At 36.1% G+C, this 17,943-nt stretch overlaps 1 protein-coding gene across 3 annotated transcripts in view; it reads right to left on the bottom strand.

Annotated features, from left to right (window-relative positions):
* itpk1b (inositol-tetrakisphosphate 1-kinase b) overlaps window positions 1–17,943 on the bottom strand; it is a 68,528-nt gene that overhangs the window by 9,092 nt on the left and 41,493 nt on the right. For all 3 annotated transcript variants that reach the window (XM_073826738.1, XM_073826737.1, XM_073826739.1), the window contains one exon: window positions 15,265–15,382. In XM_073826738.1, coding sequence (XP_073682839.1) covers window positions 15,265–15,382 — 118 coding nt within the window. The remainder of the gene's footprint in view (window positions 1–15,264; window positions 15,383–17,943) is intronic.

The raw sequence follows: 17,943 nt of genomic DNA, 5'->3' as shown, positions 1-17,943 counted from the left end.
GGTGACCAAAAGTTAAAATAATTGTTCACTGTAACTCAATAGGTCTAAAATACACACACACAAAAAAAAAAAACACAATCCATCAGCATTTTTATTTATCTTAAATGGCAGTTAATTGGCTGACACAGGAACCTGGAAGTATGTAATTTAAAATCTGGAATGTTTGTGAATGAAGCCACAGAATAAAAAAAATATAATAATAATCAAATTTAAAAAAAATAAAAATAAAAACATAATAAAATATAAATAATTTAAGTGAAACAGCTTCTCAAACAAAAAAAAAATTAATGTTATTTTTACTTTTTTTGTCATGTTAATGTTATGGTTTTGATTAAAGATTATGAAGACATCTGAATTTAAAAAGAAAAATGATGGGCACGGGCAAATTCTTTATAATAAACATTTAAATATTTTAATATTTCAATAAACAGTGTGAAAGTGACCCTCGTCAGGTGACGAGGGTCAAAAGTTAAAAAAAAATCTTTCACTGTAACTGTAACATGAGCATTTTTATTTATTTGGTAATTGAAATGGTAATTGATTAGCTGACACAGGAACCTGCAAGTACGCAATTTAAAATCTGGCATCTTTGCTAATGGAGCCACTTTTTTGAAAAACAAAACAAAACAAATTCAGGTGAAATGGCTTCTCAAACAAACAAAAAAATGCAACCAAAAATATTTTCACATGTTTTTGTTTTGTTTAAAGATTATGAAGACTTGAAAAATTATGTGCATGGGCAAATTATTCTTAATAAACATTGCAATATTGCATGAAAAAAGACTTATCCACAACTTTATAGTAATATATGATTACCGTTAGTTATTAAAGAATACTAAAAAACCAAGCATAAAAAAGTATAACAAGCTTAAAAATACTAAATATCAAAACACTTAAAACTCCCATTGACCAGCTCTGATTGTCAGTTAAGCAAGGAAAATAAAATCTATTTAAAGACATCTGCATTGTGAAATAGACAGGACTAGTTAGGTGAAGGTAACTAGACCCATTCACAGGGATGATGGTGATTGCTAAGGATAGATCTTAACCCCCTACGACTCTTATAAAACAACGTGTGTAAGGTCTTCTGTCATCAGTAACCCCTGTGGTTGTCTTTCCTTCCCTATTTATTTTACCAAATGAAGAACAATGGACACAAGGCACTGAGCCTGACTCACGCTGCATAATGCAGAAGCCAGTCAATAGAACCGCAGCAATTTGACCCGTGGGTTCAAGGCTTTGTTTGAAAATACTGTACTCTCACTGTCCTGGGTATCGCTCAGATGAGCAAACAGAGCCATAGATGGAACAAAAGCGTCAATAGCTGTGAATGAACAGCTATGTTTGCGAATTCCGACCGGAGGCACATTATCGGACAGGGATGAATCATCAAAACAGAGATGCATACTAAGCTTAACTTGGGAAAAGGCTCTTCCAACTTGGGCCCGTAAGCAAACGGCACAGAGGTTTGGTGAATGAATCAGTTTTGTTGCAGAGTTACATGCCTTCAGCAGGATGCCAGCGTTCGTGCTGTTATCTAGGCAGATAAGGCATGTTTTGGGACGTTTATAGTGTAGCACAGGAAATGAGTCGAAGAGCGAAGCTTCAACAGGCCGATGACACAGCACTCTGATACGATCACGGTAAACCGCCTGTTTGGTGAGGTAGCAAAACTGATGATGAGATGCTTTTCAAAGCTGAAGAAAATACTCAGTGACTCAAGGTTTTTAGTACACATTATGAAACACTTCATCATGAAAACATTTCCTATTTTAATATACATTTGCAATCAAAATTAGTCAACTCCTCAGAGACTGCAATACTTTACAAATACAAGCTTTTCTGAAGTTCCAGGACTTTATAAAAATGCATCTATAACAGATTATTGGCATATTAAAAGTCATAATGTCAATATATAACAATCTTTTTGAGTTCTAGAATTTTTTAAATAACACAGCTATGTCATAATTATTCAGCCCCTATATATAATAGAACAAAATTGTCATAAAACACAATTAAACCTTTAGAAACTATTCTATTAGAACTATTAGAACTATTAGAAAACAGAATTAGCTTGAGCTTTTACACATACATAAAGTTAGCCCATGCATGTGCTGAAGTTTGAGTAGCTAATAAGTCAACAGAGCTTTCACAAAAGCTATAGAGAAGAAGTCAAAAAGTCTAAGGCTATATGAAGATTTCCAAGACATTAAAAGTTCCTAGAGACACAGCTGGCAGCCTCACAGCATTTCTTAGTTTAAATTGTTTTGTACCAGAAAACCTTGGAGGGTGTTGAAGTTTTTCTTCACACATCATCATAAAATGTGATCAGAACAACTGAGAAAAAATCTGCAATGTACAGCCACAAAACTTTCAAGATGACCCAATGAAAGTTGGAAAAACATTTCAATGCAGAGTATAAGATGAACACAAGACAAGCATGGTTTTCATGTTGGGGCATCTTGCTGAATGCCACTCTTGACCAAGAAGAACATAAAAAGATGACTTGAATAGGCTAAAATTAATTTAGATAGACCTGTGGAGTTCTGGAAGAAATTTTTTTTTTTTGGAGGGATGTGACCAACTTTGAACTTTTTGGACCTGTGGTATGTCTGGTGCACAAAAGGCAAAGCTTACGAGAAGAACAACACCATGTCCATAGTCAAACATTGAGGTGAACCAGTCCTGTTATGGGGGTGTTTTACTGTTGCAGGAAGTGGAAATCATGACTGTGTGTAGGACATCATGGATTCTTTGATGTATCAGGCTATTTTGGAAAGAATTGTGATGCCTTTGGTGCAAAGACTGAATCTAATGATCAATGGACTTTAATGCAGTACAATCATCCCAAAGTATACATCCAAATCTACTTATGATTGGTTCAGGGATCAGTCATAGAATGTTCTTGAGTGGTCTGTTCAGTCTCCAGATTTAAATCTCATTGAAAATATTTGGTTGAATTTGAAGAAAGCAGTGGAGAAGTAAAACACAAAGATTATCAGGGATCTGAAAGCTTTTTTAGGCATTGAATGGGCCAAGATTGCAGTAGAGAGGTGACAGAAGCACTTCCAAGCAGCGTTTATTGGTGGTTTCAAAGAATGAAAGATTCTGAACCAAATTTGACTTTTGGGGGTTGAATAATTTTGAACATGAATGTTTAGAGGCAATTAGATTTTTTTTTTAATTATTCATTAACTTACATTTTCAGAATTACTCAAATGTGTATTAATAAACTGTCTCTAATAGTGTACCGATGCCTTTGTTGAATTGTTTTCACAAATTTTGATCTCTGCAGCAAAATATCTTAAAGGTCAAGGGGGTTGAATAATTTCGATTGCAACCATATTTTAAAATATAAAGCTAATTATTTTGCATTATTAATCCAGTCGTCAGTGTCACATGATCCTTCAGAAATTATTCTAATACGTTGATTTAGTGCTCAAGAAACATTTCTTATTGTTTTGTGCTGCTTAATATTTTTTGAGGAAACCATGATGTTTCTTTTCAGCTGAATAGAAAGTTTGACGGAACAGCATTTATTTGAAATAGAAATCTTTTCTAACGTGTTCTAAATGTTTTTACTTTCACTTTTGAACAATCTAGTGCAGTCTCTGTGCATACATCTCATTTAAAAAATAATAATACTGACCAAACCTTTAAATTGTAGTGTATTCATAATTTAATGCAGAGAAGAATGACTAAATATTAACTCAAAGTTCCTCAAAGTCAGCCAAACAATTAGTCAACCGAAAAGGTCAGGACTGATTGGTCAAAGTCCTCCATTACAGGAACAAAATCGCAAGCTAGCCGTTCACTTCCTGTTTTGTCTAGCTAGCTTTGTAAGTCGGTAAATGATGCTATCGCTACTGAAATATCCTGTAGTGTTGAAACGGAGAGAGAGCTTTGCTGGTTTTCTTATCAGAGCTGGTCCATTTATCCAGCTACTAGCTTTTTGTTCTCCTATTCCAGAGGAAGCTTACATAAGCGTTTATGAAAGCCAATAAAAAAGGGCAGCAGCAATCTCCTGTTCAAGACCGACAAGCGGTTTAGTGTTGCGTGCAACCTACTATTACCATTTATAAACATTTCAACCACAATGAGCATCTAGGCTTACAGTACATGTTCGGTTAGAAAACATTTCCAGCTTGTTCCTTGGTTTGTTTTTAAAAAGTAATTCACTTGCAATAGAAGCCTATGGTGCAACGATTATGCAAATATGAATAACTATGTTTTCTCAACATCCTTTTTAGAAGTATTAAGACCATGTAATGTTAGTAAACTTGTAACTTTTATGCAATAATGATGCTACGCAACTATCCACAAGCAGAGTTTAGATGAAGAAAACCAGAACCTAGATCCTCACCTTAAAAAGACAACTGAGAAGATCTACAGCTCAGATAATAAACATTTTCTTCCTGTCCAATTCATGTAAATGCTCTTACAAAATGTAGAGCTTCATGTTTCTGGAAACATTATCTGTTTTTTGTCTGATTTTACAAACTGAAGAACAAGTTGAAATTATTTTCTGTGGTAATCAAAAGCACATCACAGGCACAGTTGGTGTTTCTGATGGCTGCTAATGCATGATTTATTATTAGAGATGTAAATTCCATTTAAATTGGCCAAGAGATGTTCTGTAAATAAAAAGGGAAGAGTAATGAGATCCTCTTTACCAGGTACAAACGCTTAGTGATATTCCTGTTTCTGGCTCAACGTGGGTCCAGGATCAATCTCTGCTCTGTCTAAACACTTCAAGCTCTCTGCAGACCTGCTGGAGCCGGCAGAGACGTTTATATGACATTTATGGAATGTTTAGAACACGTTTATAAAGCATTACTATGGAGTTTTGGCTCTGATCTTTCCGGACAGCAAGGGGGAAGTCTAATATCATACAAGCCCCTTCCTCCATCCATTCATCTCTTTGTTATGGCTGATGCTGGTTTTGTTAAATCAAGACATACTGGCTCTGTACTCTAAAAGTCTAATAAAGGTTAAACCTAATCTCTATGAACAAATTCTCCTACAAAGGAAAGGGAAAGTGAACAGTGTCGGATAAAACAGTACAAAACTGGTTTAAACTTCACCTACTAGAGAACTGATGCCATTAAAAGCAGATCCAACAAATGAAATAAAGGTGTAAATTGTTGCCTTATAAAGTATGAAACACTCCGTCTCATGCACAAACAAATGGTGTCCTGCTTTGTCTCAACGGACAGAATGTCAGACAGCAGGACAATGTTTAGGTGAAGCTCTTCAGGATGTGCTTGGGTCAAATGGACGAGTAAAAGTAGCACTTACCACTAGGCGTCTCATTAAGAAATAGACTAGAAATAATCGTGGACTGGGATGACAAACAGCATAATAAGAAGAATATTATTAATGGTAATATACTAGTATTTATGGCGGTCTTTATTTACGTTAAACCGTCAAACCTTTATTCTGATGGAACATGACATGGAGACCTTTAAGCTTCTCTTTTATTGATAAATCGCTTCTCATTACTACGTTTTAATGCCACGCTAAAAAACAAAAAATCTGAAATTCTAAGATTAAATGAATATTTTGAGAATAAAGTCATAATTATTTAGGGAATAAAGTAGAAATGTTTAGAGAATAAAGTCGAAAATACGAGAATTAAATCAAAGCAATTAAAGATATAATATTTTAAAAGAATAGCCAGCACATGCAAATGGCCCAGACTGGGAGCACCAGGAGAAGTTACCAGGCCACCGGAATATATTTGAATGTGGGATTACTAGCAAAAATCATACCATGTGTTATACTTACAGTGACAGTATGCTTGAAAATAATATTTCATGTCTTTGATTGCATTCATTAGGCCTATTTGTAGCACGACAGCCACCCAATAATAGCAATAAGCTTTGTGCTTTTGGACCTTTTAATATAAAGTCTCAGCTTTCAAAATTTTTTATAGTGAAATACAAACAATGTGTCTTGCAATAATGTTTTTTATGCTCTTAAATGTGGCGTGACAGATCACTGTATTAATGTGAATCAAACAAGACATTAGTTTCATTAAATTATACTGTGGAAATTCCACCACCTACTCTGAAAAATGTCTGTGACATTCAATCTTTTATTCCGCAAATGTATTTAATCAAAAACAACAATAAACGTTCTCTAAAGGTAGAAGTGGACTCCAACTCGTTAAGGCAATTTAAATTGTTCTTTTCTGAGGTATATAAATGACTATTCACAAGCTGTTTATTCACGGTATAATACAGTAAATGACTGGACATAATATTTAATGTCGTCCATTCATTATTTGTAGCGCGGCAGCCACTCAGTAATTGGAATAATTTTGTGTTTTGTTGCTTTTAATATAACACAGCTCAGCTTTCAAATTCTTTCACTTTTATCACGAATTACAAATTACAGATGTGTTTTGTCCCTTTATTTCAAGTTTATAGCACAATAAAAACATTAAGGAACATCAGAAGGACTGAAAAAAACAGTATAGCCTAATTTAATGAAACAAATGTCTCATTGTAATGGGAAAGATGACTGATTCACATGCCACTTAAACTGAGCGAATACAGCGATCTGCCGCGCCACATTACAGAGTGTGAAAAACACATTATTGTAATAGATTACATACATTGTTTGTATTTTGCTAGAAAACTGACAGATTTAGAAAACGGAGACTTTGGTATATCTTCCGGTGCTACCAATCTAGGCCATTTGCATGCGCAATAGGCTAGAATGTACTCTCAAAATATAAGAACTTAAAATCTTTTAATTGCTACAAATTAATTCTCGAAACACTTCGACTTCCATTCTCGAAACACTTCGACTTCCATTCTCGAAACACTTCGACTTCCATTCTCGAAACACTTCGACTTTCATTCTCGAAACACTTCGACTTTCATTCTCGAAACACTTCGACTTTCATTCTCGAAACACTTCGACTTTCATTCTCGAAACACTTCGACTTTCATTCTCGAAACACTTCGACTTTCATTCTCGAAACACTTCGACTTCCATTCTCGAAACACTTCGACTTCCATTCTCGAAACACTTCGACTTCCATTCTCGAAACACTTCGACTTCCATTCTCGAAACACTTCGACTTCCATTCTCGAAACACTTCGACTTCCATTCTCGAAACACTTCGACTTCATTCTCGAAACACTACGACTTCATTCTCACAATTTAGATTTTATTGTAAAAATATTACGACTATATTCTCATAATATTACAACTTCAAAAACAATTTCTTTTATTTTTTAATGTGGCACTGAAATGTTGTCGTACATTACAAGTAGGGCTGCAACTAACGATTATTTTAATAATCGATTAATCTGTCGATTATCTTTTCGATTAATCGATGAATCGGATAAAAAAAAAACAAGGGATTTACAACCCTTTATTCAAAAACAGAACTAAAATCTTTAGAAAGTGCACGAACATGTTGCTCCTTGAACTGTTATAATAATAATAATAAAATAAAAATGGACTAACACAAAAAACATACACATGTATGCTTTACATCTGCCAAATATATAGACTAAATAAACTAAAATTACTATCCGTCAAGACAGCGGCTTGCTGTGGTGTACATGCTGCATTTCCCATCAGTGCGCATTAAAAAGTCATGTGACTTTGCACGCTGGAACGGGATAACTTGACTAACTTTCTGCTACATTCATTCTGCCATGGCAGTGTTTAGTGTCCTGCCATCAGCAGCGACCAGCTGGAAGAGTTCCGCATTCAAATGCACGCAAAACTGGCCTCAAAGCCCCGGCAAAAGTAATTACCATGAATGTGTCAAGGCAAAAATTAAGAAAATATTCGAATTACTTATTAATAAACTAGTATTTTCTGATTCAGTGTTGCAAAGATGAAATTGACGATCCTGCCATCTGCTCATTAATGCCTAATGCATCTTTATGGATTAGCTAATGAAAGAGTTTTGTTTTTATAGTAAAATAATAATTTAAAGCTTTCTCTAGATATTGTGTTTGTGAGGCAATTACCTGGGTTTCGGTTAATTATTGTGAAGCGCTCCTGTTTAAACCAAAGATATCAAGCGTGTTTGTTTTCTTTAAGAGCACATTTTGTTGATACTGTTAGTACACACAAACTAAGGTAGACCCTTTACAGTTCCGGCCCGGGTGGTATATTACTCTTACCTTTATGAGCAAAAAAGAAATTCCACATTGCACTGGCGTCTCCATGTCCTGCAACGCGCGCTTCTCTCCGCACAAACTTTGGAATTATCTTGATTGAATGATTAAACTAATATTGTGATATGTTTTAAGTTTTTTATATCAATGGATTTTAATTTAAATCGCGATGAATTAAGCAGGCTTTTGATCTGGCTGCAGCTGTTTGCTAGGTCATAACTTTAAAAAAACAAAAACTTGAATTTAACAAACAAAAAGTGTTCCAAATATATCTCTAAATTAACTTTATAAACTAAAGGAACGAAAATAAATGTAATCACTTTGCTATTTAAAACAGCAGCTGTGTAATGAGGAAGAGGAAGAGTAAAAAAGACAGTCGGACTGGAAATTCAGTCGGCCAAAAATTGATGAGCTGTCGGACATTTTTACAAGGAATGTTTGTTTAATAGCCTATTTAATACTCTTAGGCTACTTTCTTAATTAAATATATTATTTCTTTGATTTATTTTAGCGTTTTTAGGCTGCTTGTTCGCTGACTGAAGTGTAGGCTATATGTGATGTTTCATTAACAAATTTCAGGAGGAGCTCGCGCAGATAATTAACACGGCCAATTCATCATCAGCAATCACTACCTAACCAGCCACTCTCCCTATCCAATTACTACAGTTCCTTTAAATAACCAAGCAGTCCTACCTTCAGCTATCTCTGATTCCAGCATCCCTCCCACCCCCCCTTTTTTCTTTTTTCTCCGCAGAAAAGGGGGGAGCGCTATTGGGTTCGGGCCAAAGGCCGAGCTCGGACCCCTCTCCCTGGGCAGGGGGAGTGCCCCGGGCTCGGGAATGACTACCGAGCTCGGAGCCCTCTCCCGGACAGCATGCCAAACACGCTTAACTTTACGCTGTTTATTATATGCAAAAGCGAACTAGTGAAATAAAAAAACAACGTGCCACCGTCACAGCCCTATTCAAAACTGAGACAATTTCACCTCAGCAGAGCTCCTCTTTCTCCTTACGGTTGTGGTATGTTTTCGACACATTATACAGACAGACAGTGTTACAAAAACTATAGAAGTAGTTTTCTCCATCTCCACTATCCAACGACCCGTACAGCAGCTGTTTTGCGATCGAGCATTGGCTGCTGTGAAAGTACGCTAGCCAAAGTAGGCTTAAATATCAAACATGTTTGATATAAATCGGGGCAGCATATATATATAATGTAGAAACGGTGCTTTATGCTCAAATGTTCCAGTTTTGCGCATAAGTTAAATTCGCATTTTTGGATGGAAACACAGCTTATGAGGTGCCGAACTCTGCTGGCATCAGTGCGGGAGAGAGACCGAATGTGTCCACTTCGCTCTGCGCTCAAAATTTTTTTTAATATATATAACAACCAAATGTCTCTGCGTCGCGCGACACAACGAATCGATTATGAAATTCGTTGCCAACGCTTTTAGTAATCGATTTTTATCGATTTTATCGATTCGTTGTTGCAGCCCTAATTACAAGTATGGAAAAATGTTTGCCCTATGCTGTGTTCCAAAATGTATGGGAAACCAAACACACCAAATGTGGGAAAAAACGTGGGACGCTGACTTGTCATCGCCACAGCTCAATGGGCCAAGCGGGTGACCGACTCAACATCTCAGGGAGGATGTGTTTGTTACCACCACTGAAAAGACGGTTTAGTGCGAACTAATCTCACCAGTGCATTAAAGCAGAAACTTTAATGATTTAAAATACCTTGCATCGAGGAGCATGTCCAACAATGCCCATTTTTTGTACTTCTAGTTATTAATTTTTATTGTTGTCAAGTAATGTGGTAATGCACCTCGTTAACGTTAAACGGCAAAGTTATTTTTGTTTTCATTGTGCACAAAAGTATTCTCGTAGCTTCATAAAATTACAATTGAACTTATGTCACATGGACTGTTTTAACGATGTCCTTACTACCTTTCTGGGCCTTGAAAGTGGTAGTTGTGTTCCTGTCTATGCAGGGTCAGAAAGCTCTTGGATTCATAAAAAATATCTTAATTTGTGTTTGTCTGGAACGACAAGAGGGTGACTAATTAATGACCAAATTTTCATTTTTGGGTGAACTATCCCTTTAAAGCTAACAAAACTCAAGCACATGTAGAAATGCAGTTTGTGTGGAGCAGCATTTACTGCAAAACAAAGCTGCTCTGATAAGCTGCAAACACTGGCGGATATTAAGCTGCTCACTTGTGAAAACACACTGCTGCGCATCACTCTGAAATATGCAGCCTCTGCGATTTGATAATCGCACTAAGCCATAATCGCAGTTTCACTACTACTGTGTGAATCAAACACCAAAACAAACTAATTGTGTGAGATTTATAATCACTACCAGACATTTGGGTTTTAATGCATTTTTTTGAAAATGTTTTTAAAATCAGTGCTAGTTTGCATTCTTAGCAGACAATAACACTGATGTTGCATAAAATCATGCAAGCATTAAAAGCTCACAATGCATTGCAAGACGTTTAGGGAAAAAATGAAGTGAAAATAAGAGAAATAATGATTATAAATATATCTCAGTCAATACCGAAAACTATTTTACCCAATATGGTGTCAACGGCGCTATGCCTAGAGTATCTAGAGTGGCTGCCACTTGTGTTGCTATGGTGACCACTGTCAGACATGCTTACTGTTGCTAAAGAGAGGGATGTGGCACTGTGTCCGCCTGTGAATGTGAGAGGACGAAACAAACAGAGAGGGTGACAGATGGCCAGGGTGTAATTTGGTAGTTGTGTTATCTGCAAGTACTGACGCTGTCCAACCAAACATTTACATTGCAGAATGTTTAATGTTGCAACTGTCAGTTGAACGTGTTGTGATTTAATGCGTTTAGTAAAACTTGACCTAAACAAATGGTTTTCCTACTGGAGAACACTTTTTGCGAGGCTACTGGTAAACCACAAACACGAAAGGTAAACTACTTTTAATCTTGACATTGTCTAAAAGAAACACTTATGGAGAAATACGTGACAATGGTTATGATGCATCATAATAAATAATATACAATTACAGACAATTCAAGATTGCATCCTGTGCATTTTTGAATTCTTAATTTTTGCATCTTTTTCAGAAAATACTTACATCGCAATTAATTTGGTGTATTAACTGCTATTTCATGTAATTACTTTGATTTTCATATTTGCAGAGGAACCAAACATGCCTTTCACGTATTTGTTTGATAAAGAGTGGGAGGCTCTGATATCAGGGAAAAAGAAGAAAAGGAGAGACACAGACTGAGGGCTTACAGATGATTTTGTTACATAACCATCTGTCACGTCTGGTTCAATAGAACCCGGACACACATGATGCCCACAAAGACAAATATAGATGAACATACGTGCATGCTCAGGGAAAAACCAAATTATTTCTGTGGAGGGGAGATGAGGCTGCTATAATATGCTGCTATAAGAGTGTTTTGGAGAAATTGACTATTTAATAGATCAGTTTCATTAAGTGTCATTACTTGTCACTTTTTTCCATGCAATTACAATAAATGGTGACTAGCAGGGTTGTCATATACCATATGTTACGATACTATATACCAGCTGAAGTATCACGATTTAATATTACTGTGCAGTATTAAACAAATTCATAATTCACAATCGGCAACGGCTAGGTTTTTTTTTTTTTTTTTTTTGGCCCATCTTTGTTCCGGACATGCACATAAACTCCATTGCAATCATTTCTCAAAATGTCATTTGTGTGGAAATAAAAGTCTGTAATGAACGCAGGTCATAGACAGGACACGCTGAAGACAGACTCAAAGAGGTGAGGAGAGGAGAGTTTAAGCATGCAGCAGAGAAAATACTTAACCAGACACCAGTACCAGAAATACTGAGAATAATATAAAAAGAAGAACAATAGAACTGACAGTCTTCTAGCCCTGCTGAAAGAACCAGCATATGCTGGTTAGGTAGGTTTTGGTGCTGTGATGCTGGTTTTAGCTGGTTAATGCTGGTCCTTTGCTGGTTTATGCTGGACCTACCTAACCAGCATATGCTGTTTTTTTTCAGCAGGGAGAGCTGCCCCCTAATAATCAACTAACCATTAGTGGATGAGAAGAGGCTTGGTCAACCAAAATTTTATAAGTCAGAAAAAATATCCATTGGAAGTGGTGAGGTCACGCAGTCCGTGACGGACAGATCATTAATGGCTGGTCTAGGTGGTAGGCTAATATACTACATCTGGACGTAATATAGTACAGCGGGCAGGACATCCAAACACTCACCTATCATTTATCGACTTCAAATATGGTTTTTCTTCTGAAAAATGTAAGTAGTAGCAACTTTACACTTTACGCTCAATCTAACGTTAACCTTGAAAAATGTGCGCTATTAAAGTGTCTATGTGGAGTTTGAGAGCTGAACAGTAGTGTACTGACTGCATGACTGATGGAGGCGCCAGTGTGGTCACTTGCGCTTAACAACTCCTTAATTTTTGGTTATAGAGAAAAAGTAATAGACCTTTCGAATCTGTAAAGACTCTACGTTCATTTGTGTGCAGTCAGAATAACAACGAACCGTTGCGCTTTTGTAAAATAATAAAAGCAAACAGGATTTGCTTTCTGAACTTGAGCGCGAAACTTCGAAACTCCATGTATACTTGCATTACAGACATGAAAAAAAAATATATATGCATATATATATATATATATATTATGTAATCAATATGAAACATGCATGCAGGCGCATCCACTACTGCAGAGATTTATCAATAAATTAAAACGTTAATGCAGTCTCCTTGCTGTTTTTCCCTGACACATTCATAATTATTGTATCTGCCAGTGCACTGTGAAAAGCGTTTTTGCATGCGCTTGAGCGTTTATTAGGCTATATAGGCATTTAAATGCTCATTATCATGATTTATATGGTTTATTAATAAATGTGCAACTAACAGTCGACTAATGCTTAAAATGAACGACTACTAGTCAACCAGAAAAATCTTTAGTCAATGGCAACCCTACAGTCTTCATAAAAGTTTCAATGCCATTTTCTTTTCCTCTCATCTCCGTATAATGCCTAATAAAGTAAAGTAGTTTTTACACAGCAGCGCTGCTTCGTTTACAGTAGTAACCGAGGAAACACTATATGGCTAATATAAATCCGCAGTTTTTTCTCTGACAGTAGGTGGCGCTTATGGAATGGCTTCCTAAAAATCCATTCGCTCCTTTTTTTTTGAATCCCCAAAATACCTAAACAATCTCAATTATCATGCCGTTTTGACTTTCTGAGCAATATGTCATACTGCTCAAGCTCTGCCTACGGCTATTGACGGACTGTCCCGTAGCATATTTCCACCCTCAGCCAGTTGCACGCTGTCCGCCATTTTCTCCACGCTCAAGCAGCTGTAGCAACAACGTGTTGTAAGCAATGCAGGTGTTTTGTATTTAGATGTAAAAGTGAACATAAGTGTGTCCCAACCTCAAAGCCACTGAGGACAAATTGGATTAATTTTTTTTTGCGTGGATGGTAATACACCACTGAATACACCAAAAAAAAAAAAAGAAGAATGGGGTGGAGTGAGCAGTAGCCCATTATAATTTCAAAAGACATGCACCGACTACATTTACACGACTACATTTTATGAAGACCCTAAAGAATCATACCAACTTGTGGAAAATGGGCATTTGATGTCCCCTTTTAAGTAACTGCCACCCATACAACGTTACTTACAATAGTACAGTAATGATTATACTACCATTTAGGAAATACAGTGGTATCGTCAGTATTTTGAAGCTATAGTAGCTATAGTAGAGATGTTTACAAGTCTTTAACTTGGAGTCTGAGTCAAGTGTTGAGTTTTTGGTCACAAATCTTCTCATTTACGAAGCTGTTTTATAGGCTATAGACAAAATATGTGACCCTGGACCGCAAAACCAGTCATAAGGTTAAATTTGACAAAACTGAGATTTATACATCATATGAAAGCTCAATAAATAAGCTTTCTATTGATGTATGGTTTGACAGGATAGGACAATATTTGGCTGAGATACATCTATTTGAAATCAGAAATCTGAGGATGCAAAAAAATCAAAAAGACTGAGAAAATCACCTTTAAAGTTGTCCAAATTAGGTTCTTAACAATGCATATTACAAATCAAAAATTACATTTTGATATGTTTATAGTAGGAATTTTACAAAAAATCTTCATGGAACATGAACTTAATTTCTTAATGATTTTTGGCATAAAAGAAAAATCAAAAATTTTGACCCATACAATGTATTTTTGGCTATTGCTACAAATATACCCCAGCGACTTAAGACTGGTTTTGTGGTCCAGGGTCACATATATGATCTGCTTTTTTTTTCTTTTTTTTTTTTTAAAGAGGTGCTAAGATGTAAGGTTAATGTACATCCAGCCTGTTACTTGTATGTTTTAATCCATTATCATATTCAAAACAGTTTTTACAGAGTCCTTTCTACCATGACACGTAAGGAAATATGTGACACAAATACTACAAAACCATACAAATAGAGTATTTATTTTTGATATAAGTCAGGGCTATTCAATTAAAGTTCCAAGAGGCATGGCCTCTTTATTGTCTTCCAAGCAGAGGTCAAGACAAAAAAAATGACATGTATTGTATTTACATTTAGATACATGCAAGGCCATGTAACAAAAATACTGTTTGTGTTCAGGGTTTTCCTCCTGAAATCTATACTTTTTTTACTTAAAAATATCCACTTAAAAGGATTACCTACTAAAATAATCAAAATGTTTGTTTGAATGTGAAATTATTGCAATACAATACTATATTTAAAATATTTACTATATTTAATATTTTAAAACTTTAATGTTAGGTGGGATTAATCGCAACTGATTTTAGAAAATATTCTGGGTTTTTTTTAATCGATTGACACCACTACTTTCCAAACCTGTTTCACCTGTGTGAGCACCAAAGCTCAGCATGCCAACTGCTGTGTTACAGCTCTGACAAGACCATTACTTGAACAAGTTCTCTCAGTCAACTACAAACAACTGTACCAAACTGAGTACAAACTGAGTGCTTCTTGGAGTTGGGCAAATCACCGTTAGTATACTGTGAAATTGGAATTAGGAACAGGGCTGCTGGATGACAGTACCTCTCATGCAGTCCTCTATCCTGTGCACCAGCTGGTATGATTTGCAGCGATCCAGAAGAGTTCGGATGGCTGGAAGTGGGTCAAGAATGATGGTCTCTGGGTGAGCGTCAATATAATCCTGCAAGACCAGTGGAACAGGTCAGAACAAGAAAGGTGTACAGATGGTAGTGAATGCATGACTAATTGAAATCTTCAAGTTCTAACATTACTTTTTGGTGTTGTTAAAAGGCAGTTATCTAACACGTATGAACCGGCATGCATGAATGAACATGCCACACTTACAAAGACACGTACACGTATAGCACTGCTATTACGTAAAAGAAACAACCTTGCAGTCTTGCATTCAGTGGGCATGACATAACCACTCGCTGTCTTTCACTCCACTGTCCTCATTCACTCATAGCATTGGACTCAATATGAGGAAATGCATTATTTTCCTCATGTTTTCAAACATTTACCATCCTCATCAGGAAATTTAGTAGCAGATCCCAGTGTACTGATTCTTAGATCAAATCAACTCCAACATCTGAATGTGTGAAGACATACATTCTAACTGCACTGATTAAATAGACAAATGATTACACAACAGCAAAAAAGATCTCTGGTTTTCACAGGGTTTAGACTAAACACTGTATGTTAGTGTTGAGATCATTCTGTGTCTTTTGTAAATCTATGTAATATACATTAAGCACATGCTTAGTGAGAGCGCAGTCTTAGGAGAGAGCTTTGTTTAAGAACATTAAGAAGCTCAGCGCTCTTATGTTCTCATTTAGAGGTGACATTTAATAAGATGATAAAACAAAAACAAAGTTGTAGGATGGGAACCTACCATTTTATATAATAAAATATAATACACACACATGTAACCAGTCAAAAGATTGGAATGAATATAAATATTAAGTTTTTTTTTAATGTTTTTAAAAAGAACTGTGTTTCCTAAGGCTGCATGTATTTGATCAAAAAGATTTGCGAACCTGCACTGAAGTTCCGATCTATAACAAAAGATATGCAAACCTTCAATGAAGTTCTGATCTAAATCAAATGATTCTCAATCCACATTTTAAGTTCCGTTCTGAATAGTGATTTGCAAACAATAATTTCAGATCATTTGAATCATTTAATTCCCAAAATGATTCGCAAACCCATTCTGATCTAAATCAAATTATTTGCGATACATGCTCCGAAGTTCCGTTCTGAATAATAATTTGAGAACCATTATTTCAGATCAGGACTAAGAGCACGGATTGCAAATCATTTGACTTACATTGGAACTCTACATATCACAAATAATTTGATTTCAACCAGGACTTCAAATCGTGTATTGCGAATCATTTGACTTGAATCATTCAATTAGTGAAATGATTCAAACCAGTTACAATTAAAATCAAATGAGTTGCAATACACACTCCAAAGTCCCGATGTGAATCAAATGATTCGCAATACGAAGTTCAGTTCTAAATCCAATCTAAATTGCGATCCGCAATCCGATTACAAAACTTTGAAACAGTGAATCATTTTGCGACGCAATGGTTTATCTGATTCAGAGGTTCGTTTTTGCTAGTGAATCGCTTGAAATTAATGATCAAAGTCACAAGTTTGAATCAATCAGAGCGGTTCCAGTGTAAGTGACTCAATTGATTTGGTTCATCTGTTCCTCTTTTCGCATCAACAGCCATGTTTACACAACACTGTCAGTACTATTACTTCCTTAGCTTGATTGTTTTCTGACATTAACTGAAATAAGCAAAAAGGGTATGCCGTCTTCTGAATTGCGTGAAAAGATATGTGCTTATTGACAAAATTAAACACTTATTTCATAGATACACTGTCTTTCAATAGTTCAGGCAGTTCTCAAGTTCCTCTTCAGAAATATTGCTGTTTTCAAGGGTTTTCCAGGCCTTAAATTTCAAAAAGTATATTAATATTTTGGAATTTCAGAAGTCAACTATTTTTATCAAGCCAGTGTTTTATGTAGACTTTCTTTAACTGAACTATAGAAAATGAATGTACAGTCATGGCCAAAAGTTTTGAGAATGACACAAATATTAGTTTTCACAAAGTTTGCTGCTCAACTGCTTTTAGATCTTTGTTTCAGTTGTTTCTGTGATGTACTGAAATATAATTACAAGCACTTCATACGTTTCAAAGGCTTTTATCGACAATTACATGACATTTATGCAAAGTCAGTATTTGCAGTGTTGGCCCTTCTTTTTCAGGACCTCTGCAATTCGACTGGGCATGCTCTCAATCAACTTCTGGGCCAAATCCTGACTGATCGCAACCCATTCTTTCATGATCACTTCTTGGAGTTTGTCAGAATTAGTGGGTTTTTGTTTGTCCACCCGCCTCTTGAGGACTGACCACAAGTTCTCAATGGGATCAAGATCTGGGGAGTTTCCAGGCCATGGACCCAAAATTTCAACGTTTTGGTCCCCGAGCCACTTAGTTATCACTTTTGCCTTATGGCACAGTGCTCCATCGTGCTGGAAAATGCATTGTTCTTCACCAAACTGTTGTTGGATTGTTGGAAGAAGTTGATGTTGGAGGGTGTTTTGGTACCATTCTTTATTCATGGCTGTGTTTTTGGGCAAAATTGTGAGTGAGCCCACTCCCTTGGATGAGAAGCAACCCCACACATGAATGGTCTCAGGATGCTTTACTGTTGGCATGACACTAGGC

The sequence above is a fragment of the Garra rufa genome, chromosome 21 (assembly GCF_049309525.1).
Source record: "Garra rufa chromosome 21, GarRuf1.0, whole genome shotgun sequence".
Lineage (NCBI taxonomy): Eukaryota > Metazoa > Chordata > Actinopteri > Cypriniformes > Cyprinidae > Garra > Garra rufa.
The sequence above is the reverse complement of the archived record's forward strand: the minus strand, read 5'-3'. Positions and strand labels throughout refer to the sequence as shown.